The 10,557-nt window shown below is 42.7% G+C and overlaps 1 protein-coding gene across 1 annotated transcript in view; it reads left to right on the top strand.

Annotated features, from left to right (window-relative positions):
* The window catches only part of ALMS1 (ALMS1 centrosome and basal body associated protein), a 99,397-nt gene that overhangs the window by 21,009 nt on the left and 67,831 nt on the right, over positions 1 to 10,557 (top strand). Inside the window, exons 7-8 of the mRNA XM_045286583.1 lie at positions 2,332 to 8,214; positions 9,557 to 9,687. Coding sequence (XP_045142518.1) covers positions 2,332 to 8,214; positions 9,557 to 9,687 — 6,014 coding nt within the window. The remainder of the gene's footprint in view (positions 1 to 2,331; positions 8,215 to 9,556; positions 9,688 to 10,557) is intronic.

Below are 10,557 nucleotides of genomic sequence, written 5' to 3'. Positions count from 1 at the left end.
TAAAACCTAACCCATGGTTTGGCTTAACTACCTAGGTTGTTTTTTGTTGGATAGCTCTCTCCTGTGATCGAGTTGCAGGTTACTGAAGGCAGAGAGGAGACCTAGTGTGGCCCAGAATATGTGACGACTTAATATTTGTGGACAGAGCATTGGGAGGGTTCTCCTGAAATGAGGGCCCTGGAAGCAGGACCTGAAATTTCAGCTTCCCCTTGTCCCAAAGGGAACTTCTGTGAGTAATGGTACAGAATTTGTATCGAGTACTTAATAACCAGGCACTATATAGTATTATCTCACTGCCTCTTTCCACAATCAAGGAGGAGACTAACTTTCCCAGAGTACATGTCTTTAAGTGTAACAGAGAACTGCCAGATGTTTCTTTGACCACCATCAGTTTCCTCTTGCCTTTGTAGGAGCAGAACTAGTAGTTCTGGGTTCCTTTCCTTTCCTCTGGCATCTAAGTATGGTCTTGCTCCTTTTCTTAAGCCTCGGGATCCTTCAAGGATTTGACTATGTTTTTCTTCACTGGTTGGTTCCTTTCACAGGTACTTTGTGTAATGGTCAAGGACATTCAAAAGCTTCTAGAAATCTTTTCAAAACAAGGGCTTGGTTTGTCAACTTCTTGAGCCTATTTTGTTTTCTTACAAAAAATGATATAGTTCTTCTCTAGCTATATTGTAGATAACGTTGATGTTCCTTTTTAGCGTTCTTGAAAGGGTAAATTCTAATACCCATAATCTTTTACTTTAAAATTCATTCCTCAACTCATTTCATTCTGTATTCTCCTTTTTTTAAGCTTATTAGTGACCAGAGAAAGGCAGAGTCAGAAAGAAAAGGGTTCAGAATTTAGAGTTAAAAGTAAAGAGATGAAGTACCAATTTTGTTACTCACTGTATGATTCTCGAAAAAGTACATATTCTTGCTTTTCAAAATGTGGTCTGAGGACCAATTGCATTAGACATCCCTACGGAGTTAGTAGAACTACGGAATTTCAAGTTCCAGAAATTTTAGACCTACTGAATTAGAATTTGCAAGTTAACAAGATTCCCACATTAAGGAGTGCTATGTAATATAACCATTTTTCAATCTTAATTTTCTTATATTGCAGTCTATAAGAAGACTTTGAGAGTTTGTTGGGAAATGGGATTGAAAGATAACAGAATTTTTGTACAAACTTTTGGAAGCTCCCATGTCCTGCTCTTAGTTGTCATCCGTCTTAACACCAGCTTACAAGCTTACCTTTGACTAGTATGTTGTTTTCTTCCTCTCCCTACTAGAATGTGAGTTTTGTGAGACTGGAATCTTTGTGTTTGTTTATTGCTATATTTCCTACATCTAGAATAATGCCTGGCACCCAGTAAACATTGCTTTTGAATTGATGCTTCACTTGTCCTTTCTGTTTCAGTAACGCACTTTCCCCTGACATTTGAAACTACTGTATTAGTACAGAGGTGGAACACTTCTGCTGTTACAGAAATGTCAGTTGAGTAGTTCATTCACGTTCTTCTCCATTTGCTTTGAATCTGTCTTAGGTCTCGCCTGAAAGAAATCGATCTGCAGTATGAGTCTGATCAAAATTGTCAATACTTCCCAATAGATGCTATATAAAATTAAATACAAACTCTTCAGTGTAACCTTTAGAGTGTTTTAGAGTTTATACGATATATTTTCCAAGTGTAGTGTCCCTTAGCTGTGACGCAAGTGCACTACATGTGCAGCACTTACCTGGACCATAATGCATTGCCTCCATGAGAACACATTGTGGTGCCTATTGGTTACTATGCCATGGATGATGGAGTCTTGTTTCCCATTGCAGAGTCTTAGATCTTGTGTCTTCCAGCATATGTGGAGCAACCTTAGCTTGTAGTCGGGTAAAATAAAGTCCTACACCTGACAGCATTTTCCCATGTCATTGAATGTTCTTTAAAAATCCATATTTTAAGATCTACATAATATTCCCTCATTTGATACACTATTATTTTTAACCATGATTCTACTTTTGGATATTTAAATTATTCCACATTAGTTTGCCATTACAAATAGCTTTGTAGTTAATGTGTCTGTAAATATTTGTCTCCTTTAATGACTGACTTTAGGATTTATTTCTACAAGATAAAGATCCAGGAGAAGGAATGCTTTCTGACTCTTTTTTGAGTAAAGTTTGGAGGTGGTCCTTTGATAGTCAAACTATAGCATTAAAAACACATAGATACATATGTATGTGTGTGTGTTGGGAAATCAGATGCCCTTGGGTCTCTTACACGCCTTTGGATCTTGGTGGTGTACCAAGACTATAAGGACCTGATGGTCCTTCTCTTTTTCTTCTCTCTTTAGGAAGTCATTCTGAAGGAGGCACGGCTGAACTTACTCAAACCAACTTAAAAACAGACCTTACTATCATTTCTGGAGATTCAGACATTAGCTCTAATTCTTCCTTTCACACTGAGGTTCTGCTTCAGTTGTCTATAAGGAGCCCTCAGCCCCTCAAGACAGTTGGTGAACATACTGATAGTTTACACCAACAGACTTTGCCAGGTAGTCTTCTGAGTGAACCAACTCAGAGCATTTCAACTGGACCTGCATTGGCCAACCAGAAGAATAGGATACCAACAGCACCCTCTGGTTCTCACTCATCTAGAGAAACACCTAGTATTTTGTATCAGCAAGAGTTGTCAGATAGTCACCTCACTGAAGAAACGCTGCAAGTTTTAGCTGCTCACAGAACAGCTAGCCAGAATGCTGATATAACAAGAATAACCACTAGTTCCTACTCACATAGAGAGAAGCTCAGTACAATCTACACACAGGCCATGCCAGATAATGGTCTGTCTGAAGAAGCTCTCTTACTTTTAGCTGCTCCTGGACCAGCTTCGCAGAAGACTGGGATACAACCAGTACCCTCTGATTCCTACTCACAGAGAGAGAAGCCGGATACTCAATTCCAGCAGGATAGTCATTTTCCTGAAGAGGCTCTGAAAAGCTCCATTCTTGGACCTGCTGACCAGAAGATGGCGATACCAGCAGTACTGTCTCATCACTACTCCCAGAGAGAGAAACCTGGTACTCACTACCAACAGGTCTTACCAGATAGTCATCTAACTGAAGAGGCTCTGAAAAGTGTTCCTGAACCATATGACCTGGACACTGGGGTGCCAGCAATGCCCTCTAGTACTTACTACTCTCATAGAGAGAGATCCAGTATTTTCTATCAACAGTCGATGGTACCAGATGGTCATTTAACTAGAGAGACTCTCAAGGGTTCAGCTGTTCCTGAACAACCTAATCAGAACACTGGGATACCGATAGTGCCTACTAGTTATTACTCACAGAGAGAGAAGCCCAGTATTTCCTCTCAGCAAGTATTACCAGATAGACATCTAATTGAACAGGCTCTGAAAGGTTTAGTTGGTCCTGGACGAACTGACCAGAAGCCTGGGATCCCAACACCATCATCTGGTTTCCACTCACAGCCTGGTGCAGGCTACCAACCAGTGTTACTAGATGGTTATCAAACTGAGCAGACGCTGAGTTCCTTTGTTCCAGGTGTACCAGCTGCACAGGAGCTTGAGATACCCACAGTATCTTCTGGTCCTTACACACACACACAGAAGCCTGGTGGGTTCTACCAACAGATGCTGTCAGTTAGTCATTTAATTGAAGAGACTGTAAAAGGCTTCGCTGTTTCTGAACAACCTGACCAGAAATCTGGGGTACCAACATTGCCACCTTCTTCCCATTCACAGCGAGAGCTTTTACCAAATAATCAATACACTGACCAGGCTCTCGGGAGTTCATTTGTTCCTGACGTACCAGCTGAACAGAAGACTGGCATACCAACAATGTCTGCTAATTCCTACCTACTGAGAGAGAGGCCTAGTATTTTATACCAAAAATCATTTCCAGATAATTCCCAAACTGAACAGGTTCTGAGAATTTTATCTGCTTCTGATGTACCGGCTGACCAGAAGGATGAGATAGCACCACTGTTCACTAGTTCTTACCCACAGAGAGAGAGGCCTGGTGTTTTCTACCAACAGACACTGTTAGATAGCTATCCAGCTGAACAGGCTTTGAGAAGTTCACCTCTTCCTGCCATACTAGCTGACCAGAATAAGGTGGAGGGGACTAGTGTTTCCTACCCACAGACATTGCCAGGTCATTATCAAAGTGAACATGTTCTGAAAGGATCAACTATTCCCGAACACCCTGGCCAGATGTCTGGGGTACAAACAGTGCCTTCTAGTTCACTTTCTTATAAAGAGAAGCCTCGTATTTTCTTCCAGCAAGTGTTGCCAGATAGCCATCTTACTGCACAGGCTTTACAAAGTTTACCTGTTCCTGATGTACCAGCTGACCAGAATAAGGCTGGGGTACCAACAGTGTCTGCCAGTTCCTACCCCCAGAGAGGGGGACCTGATGTTTTCTATTCACAAACACTGTTAGATGGTCATCCGGCTGAGCAGGCTTTGAGAGGTTCACCTGTTCCTGACATACCAACAGTGTCCTCTAGTTCCTACCCACAGAGAGAGGGACCTGGCGTTTTCTACCAGCAGTTGTTACCAGATAGTCATCGAGCTGCAGAGGCTTCTCGAAGTTCTCCTGTTCCGGACATCCCAGCTGACCAGAAGAACGTGGGGATACCAACAGTGTCCGCAAGTTCCTACCCACAGAGAGAGAGGCCTGGTGTTTTCCCTCAGCAGCTGTTACCAGATAGCCATCTAACTGAAGAGGGTCTGAAGGATTTGGGTGTTCCTGGACAACCTCACCAGAGGTCTGGGGTACCAACAGCACCCTCTAATTTCCACTCACAGAGAGAAAAGCCCAATCTTTTCCACCAACAAGCCTTCTCAGATAGTTATCAAGCAGAAGAGATTCTGAGAATGTTATCTATTCCTGATGTGCTAGCTCAACAGAATAAGACCGGGATACCAACAGTGGCCACTAGTTCTTACCCACAGAGAGAGAGGTCTGGTGTTTTCTACCAACAGTTGTTACCAGATAGTCATCCAGCTGAACAGGCTTTGAGAAGTTCACCTCTTCCTGACATATCGGCTGACCAGAAGAACGTGGGGATACCAACCGTGTCCACTAGTTCTTACCCACAGAGAGAGAGGCCTGGTGTTTCCCACCAACAGACACGGTCAGATAGTCATCCAGCTGAACAGGCTTTGAGAAGTTCACCTCTTCCTGACATAATGGCTGACCAGAAGAACGTGGGGATACCAACAGTGTCCACAAGTTCTTACCCACAGAGAGAGAGGCCTGGTGTTTCCTACCAACAGACATTGTCAGATAGTCATCAGGCTGAACAGGCTTTGCGAAGTTCACTTGTTCCTGATGTACCAGCTGACCAGAAACCTGGTATACTAACAGTCACTACTAGTTCCTACCCACAGAGAGAGAGGCCTGGTGTTTTCCATCAACAGCCATTGCCAGAGAGTCATCTAACTGAAGAGGCTCTGAAAGGGTCAGGTGTACCTGGACAACTTGACCAGAAATCTGAGGCACCAACAGCACTCTCTAGTTCCCACTCACAGAGAGAAAAGCCCAATACTTTCTACCACCCAGTGTTACAAGATAGTTATCAAACTGAACAGACTCTGAATTCACTGATTCCAGGCATACCAACTGAACAGAAGCCTGGGATACCCACAGTGTCTACTTATTCTTACCCACAGAGTGAGAAGCCTGGTGTTTTCTATCAACAAGAGTTGTCCAGTAGTCATCTAACTGAAGAGGGTCCGGAAAGTTCACCTGTTCCTAGACCAGCTGACCAGAGGACTGGGATATTAATACCCTCTAGTTCCTACTCACAGAGAGAGGAGCCTGGCATTTTTTACCAACAAGAGTTGTCCAGTAGTCATCTAACAGAAGAGGGTCCAGAAAGTTCACCTGTTCCTGGTCCAGCTGATCAGAAGACTGGGCTATCCACAGAATTCTCTGGTTCTTACTCACATACGGAGAAGCCCAGGACTCCCCACCAACAGGAGTTTCCAGATCATCGTTTCACTGAAGAGCCGCTTAAAGTTTTAACTGTTTTGGGACCAACTGACCAGAAGACTGGAATACCAAGAGGGCCTTTTGATTCCTACTCAGATAAAGAGAAGCCCAGTGCTTTATATAAGCAAGCAGTGCTAGAGAGTCAACTAACTGAAGAGGCCCTGAAAGACTTACTTGTTCCAGGACCAGCTGACCAGAAGTCTAGGGTACCAATAGTACATACAAGTTCCTATTTGCTACAAGAGAAGCCTGCTCTCTTCTACCAGCAGGAGTTGCCAGACAGTGATCCGAGTGAAGAGACTCTGAAAGCTTCAGTTGTTCCTGGACCAGGGGAACCGAATCATAAGGTGCTCGCTAGTTTCTACTCACGGAAAGAAACACCTGAGCTTTTTTCCCAAAAGCTGCCACCAAAGGATCATGTAAGTGAAGAGCCTCCGAAAACCGCAGATGTTCCTAAACCAACCGACCAGAAGGCAGGGGCAGCACCCCTGATCTCTAGTTCTTACTCACCTAGAGAGAAGCCCAGTACTTTCTACCAACAGAATTTTCCTGAGAGTCCCCTAACTGAACAGGCTCAGAAGGTTTCAACTGTTTCCGGACCAGCTGATGAGAAAACTGGCTTACAGCGTACTCCTGTTAGTTCCTATTCACATACAGTGAAGCTCAAGATTTTACCTGTGGCTAGATCGGATGACCGGACGACTAAACCATCAACAGCTCCCACCAGTTCCAGTGCGCATAGGGAGAAGCCCACGATTTCAACTGTGATTGGATCCAATACCCAGAAGGCTCCAAGACTGACAGTTTTGTCCACCTCCTATTCTCAAAGCAAAAAGCCCAGTATTTTTTCTCAACAGAAGTTGCCAGGTGGACCTCAGAATGAAGGTCATCTGAAGGTTTCAACTGTCCCTGAACCAACTGATGGGGGTGCCGGAATGCCAGGACCACTCGCTAGTTCCTATTCACAGACAGAGAAATCTAATCGTTTCTACCCACCACAACTGTCAGGCAGATATCTGCCTGCTGATCCTGTGAAAGTCTCAGTGATTTCTAGACCAGCTGACCAGAAGAGTGTGCCACCAACAGTGTCTTCTAGTTCTGTTTCTCACAGAGAAAAGCCTAATATTTTCTCTCCACAGAATTTGCCAGAAAGGCTTGTAACTGAAGATGCTCTGAAAGTCTCAAGTGCCCTTGGGCAAGTTGAACAGATTACTGTGTTGCCAGCAGTTTCCTCTAGTACTTATTTTCAAAGTGAAAAGCACAAACTTGGTCCAGATTGTGCCCGATGGTTAACAGATCGCTTTGAGTCCCCTGACCCCAGTCTTAGCCCAAAGACCATACCCGTACATTCTCAGGCTGAAGGCAGAGTTAAAATACATAAGCCCGAAGCTGTAAGTTTTGGAGACTTGTGCCCCGAAGAACCCCGAGGAAGTGACAAAACTCTTAAAGAGATTCAGTCCCTTTTAATGGAGGCCGAAAATATAGCACTGAAACGATGTAATGCTCCTGCTCCCCTTATCCCTTTCAGGGATGTCAGCGATACTCCATGTATACAACCAAAGAAGGTGGTGTGCTTCAAAGAACCTTCCCCAGCTGATGTATGTAATGGTGATTTGCCTCAGAATCGGCCCTTCTCACCATTATCAAAGAAAAAGCCAAGCATCAGGTACACACAGAAGGATATTAGCACACAGACAAATGTGAAATGCCAGCAAGGCCCTGAAAATTGGGAGTTTGTTCGTTCGACCCCAGTTAGAAGTACTGTGCACGAAGCAGAAACCAATGCTAGACCAGTGTTGGAGGAAACCCTGAAGCGGTCTGAAACAGCCAGATGTGTAATGAGGTCTGAACCTGAGGGGTGTAGTGGAGCCATTGGAAATACGGTTTTTATTCCTGTGATGACTGTCCTAAAAAGTGATTCAAGTAGTGACACAAGCGATGGACACGGTTCCTGCTCATGGGACAGTAATTTACCAGAATCTTTGGAGTCAATGTCGGATGTGCTTCTCAACTTCTTCCCAGATACTTCCCCCAATGTCAGCATGTCAGACAGCCGAGAGGAGGAGGGGTGGTCAGAGAGTGATGATGGCGGTAGCAGCAGTGTAGACTCACTAGCTGCGCATGTGAGAAACCTTTTGCAGTGTGAATCCTCACTGAATCATGCTAAACAAATACTGAGAAATGCAGAGGAAGAGGAAAGTCGGGTACGAGCACGGGGTAAGAACGGATGCTGTCTGATATACTAACAGTTCATAATATACTAATAGAAGTTTCAAGCTTATAAACAACTTGAATAACTTGTAAATTACATGTTGAAAGCCCTAAATTTATTTTCATGTAGAATTGTTAAAGTGGTTACGTTTCCCACTAGCAATCCAGAAAAAGCCCATTTAACCGGCAATGTGGCTGGGGTGTTGTGTTAATATTGCTAGTTTGAGTTTAGAGCCTAGGGGAGGGAAGTAGACTCAAACTGCTGTGTTTCACTGGGCCTCCTGTTATATAGTGTTCTTATTTTGAGGCTAGACAAACCTACCAATTTGTTCTGTGTCTTAAAATTACTTATATATTTTCTTTCCTCTTTTCTAATAAACTATTCAGATTTAGCCTTAGATCCAAACTCAGACTCACAGCTGTCAATTCCTACCCAGAATGACCCCATAGGACAGGGTGGGACTGCCCCATAGGGTTTCCAAAGCTATCAATCGATAGAAGCAGACTGCCTCGCTTCTCTCCTTTGGAGCTGCTGATGGGTTGGAACAACTGGCCTTTAAGTTAGCCAAATACCTAATCACTTCATCACCAGGCACTTTTGATTTCAGGGAGATATTAGAGGGGGCAAAAAATTAAGATGTGGCAAATGGAAACTTGGGTAAGAGGTTTAAAAGATAATATACACTAACCCCACTAATCTCTAAGAGTAGAATCTTAAATGTTAAAAAAACAAAATTGAACACAGGATGTGAAACATTGGGGGAAGGGAGGGGAGAAAAGGGGAAGCATAACTGAGAATTTATCCAGTGCTACTTGGAAATCCTCTGGAGGCGTTAACTGTGTACATGTTTTCCTTCTACTTAGGCATATTCTGACTCTTTTTAAAAATTCACAGCAATTAAACTATTTACTCATACAAAGGGTAGTAAACTGTGGTAGGAGCTAAAGGGGGAGGCAAAGGGATGCTCTTGAGTGGAAGGAAGATTAGGATAAAAACTATTAACCAGCATATTTGAAGTTCCCTCCTTGGAGAAATATGGCTTAAAAATAAACTTTTCAGTGCAATCATTGTTCTTAACAGTTACCTTATATACTCTAGTATAAGCTGACCTGAATATCAGCCGAGGCACCCAATTTTACCACAGAAACGGCATTTAAAATGTGCTGAAAATTCGGCATATACATGAGTATATACGGTAATAATAGTTTGTCATACGCTTGAGAGCAAACAGTTTTTACTAAGGTTATATAGGCATTTTATGGGATATATTGGCAGTCTGTGTTCTTATAATCACCAGCAAATGATCACCTTTGCATTGTGCTACCTCATTTTATGTTTTCTCTCTAGCCTGGAATCTGAAGCTTAATTTGGCTCACCACTGTGGATACTCCATGTCAGAATTAAATGAAGATGACCGGAGAAAAGTGGAAGAAATCAAGGCAAAGTTAATTGGTCATGGGAGAACCGATTTATCCGAGGTATGAGAGACGCTTGAAAATTTAGAAGGAACATGCGAAAGGAGGATTGTGGGTTTTGGTCTTGATGCCTCCAGTGGAGGCGATGGTCGTCTTTGACTGAAGTGGTAAGAGTATTTATTCTTCCAAAGTTACGGTTTAAGGGTTAAGTCCTGTCACTTTGCTCCATCCAAACACTTGAGAGAATTTTATATTTGAAAAATAAGAATGGGGCTGCTTGCCCTATTAATATATTATTGAAACAGACATACTTAATGCCAACTATATAAATGGCTTTCTTTTGAAATAGTACTTTCTTCCATTATGAGATGTTTCCTTCATTAAAAAGAATATGTATTTAAAGGATAAAGAGAAATACAAATGATTCCTAGGTCTTGACCATCTGGTTTAAGAAAGATAGTGCTACCAAGAACCATTGAGGTCTTTGGGTACTCTATTTTAGTCTCCTCTCTTTACTTTCTTATCCCAACTTGTGTTGGTTTGCTTGCTCTTCAGCATGGTTTTTAACTCTATATGGATGGGATCAGAAAGGTACATATTCTTCTCAGAAAATTTTTTTTAAATTTTATTTTATTGGAAACTCTTACAGGTCTCAATATCCCACCGTTCAATCACATCAAGCAGTATTGTACAATTGCTACCACTATTAGTTTCAACATTTTTTCTTTCTTCTTGAACTCCTTGATATCAGCTCCCTTTTGTCCCCTCTCTCCCATACCATACCCCCAGCAACCCTCATTCTTTTTTTTTTCTACAACAGGGTTTGGGGTTTTTTGCTGTATCTTACACATTCACATGCAATTCTGTTGTTCAGTCCCATTGAGTGGGGTTGCACAGGCATCAATGCTATCAGCTCCCACTCCACCCCCAGAG

This window comes from Echinops telfairi, unplaced genomic scaffold, assembly GCF_000313985.2.
Source record: "Echinops telfairi isolate 266 unplaced genomic scaffold, ASM31398v2 ScPeMD7_9;HRSCAF=40, whole genome shotgun sequence".
NCBI classification, from domain to species: domain Eukaryota; kingdom Metazoa; phylum Chordata; class Mammalia; order Afrosoricida; family Tenrecidae; genus Echinops; species Echinops telfairi.
This window is presented reverse-complemented; position numbering and strand designations above follow the sequence as displayed.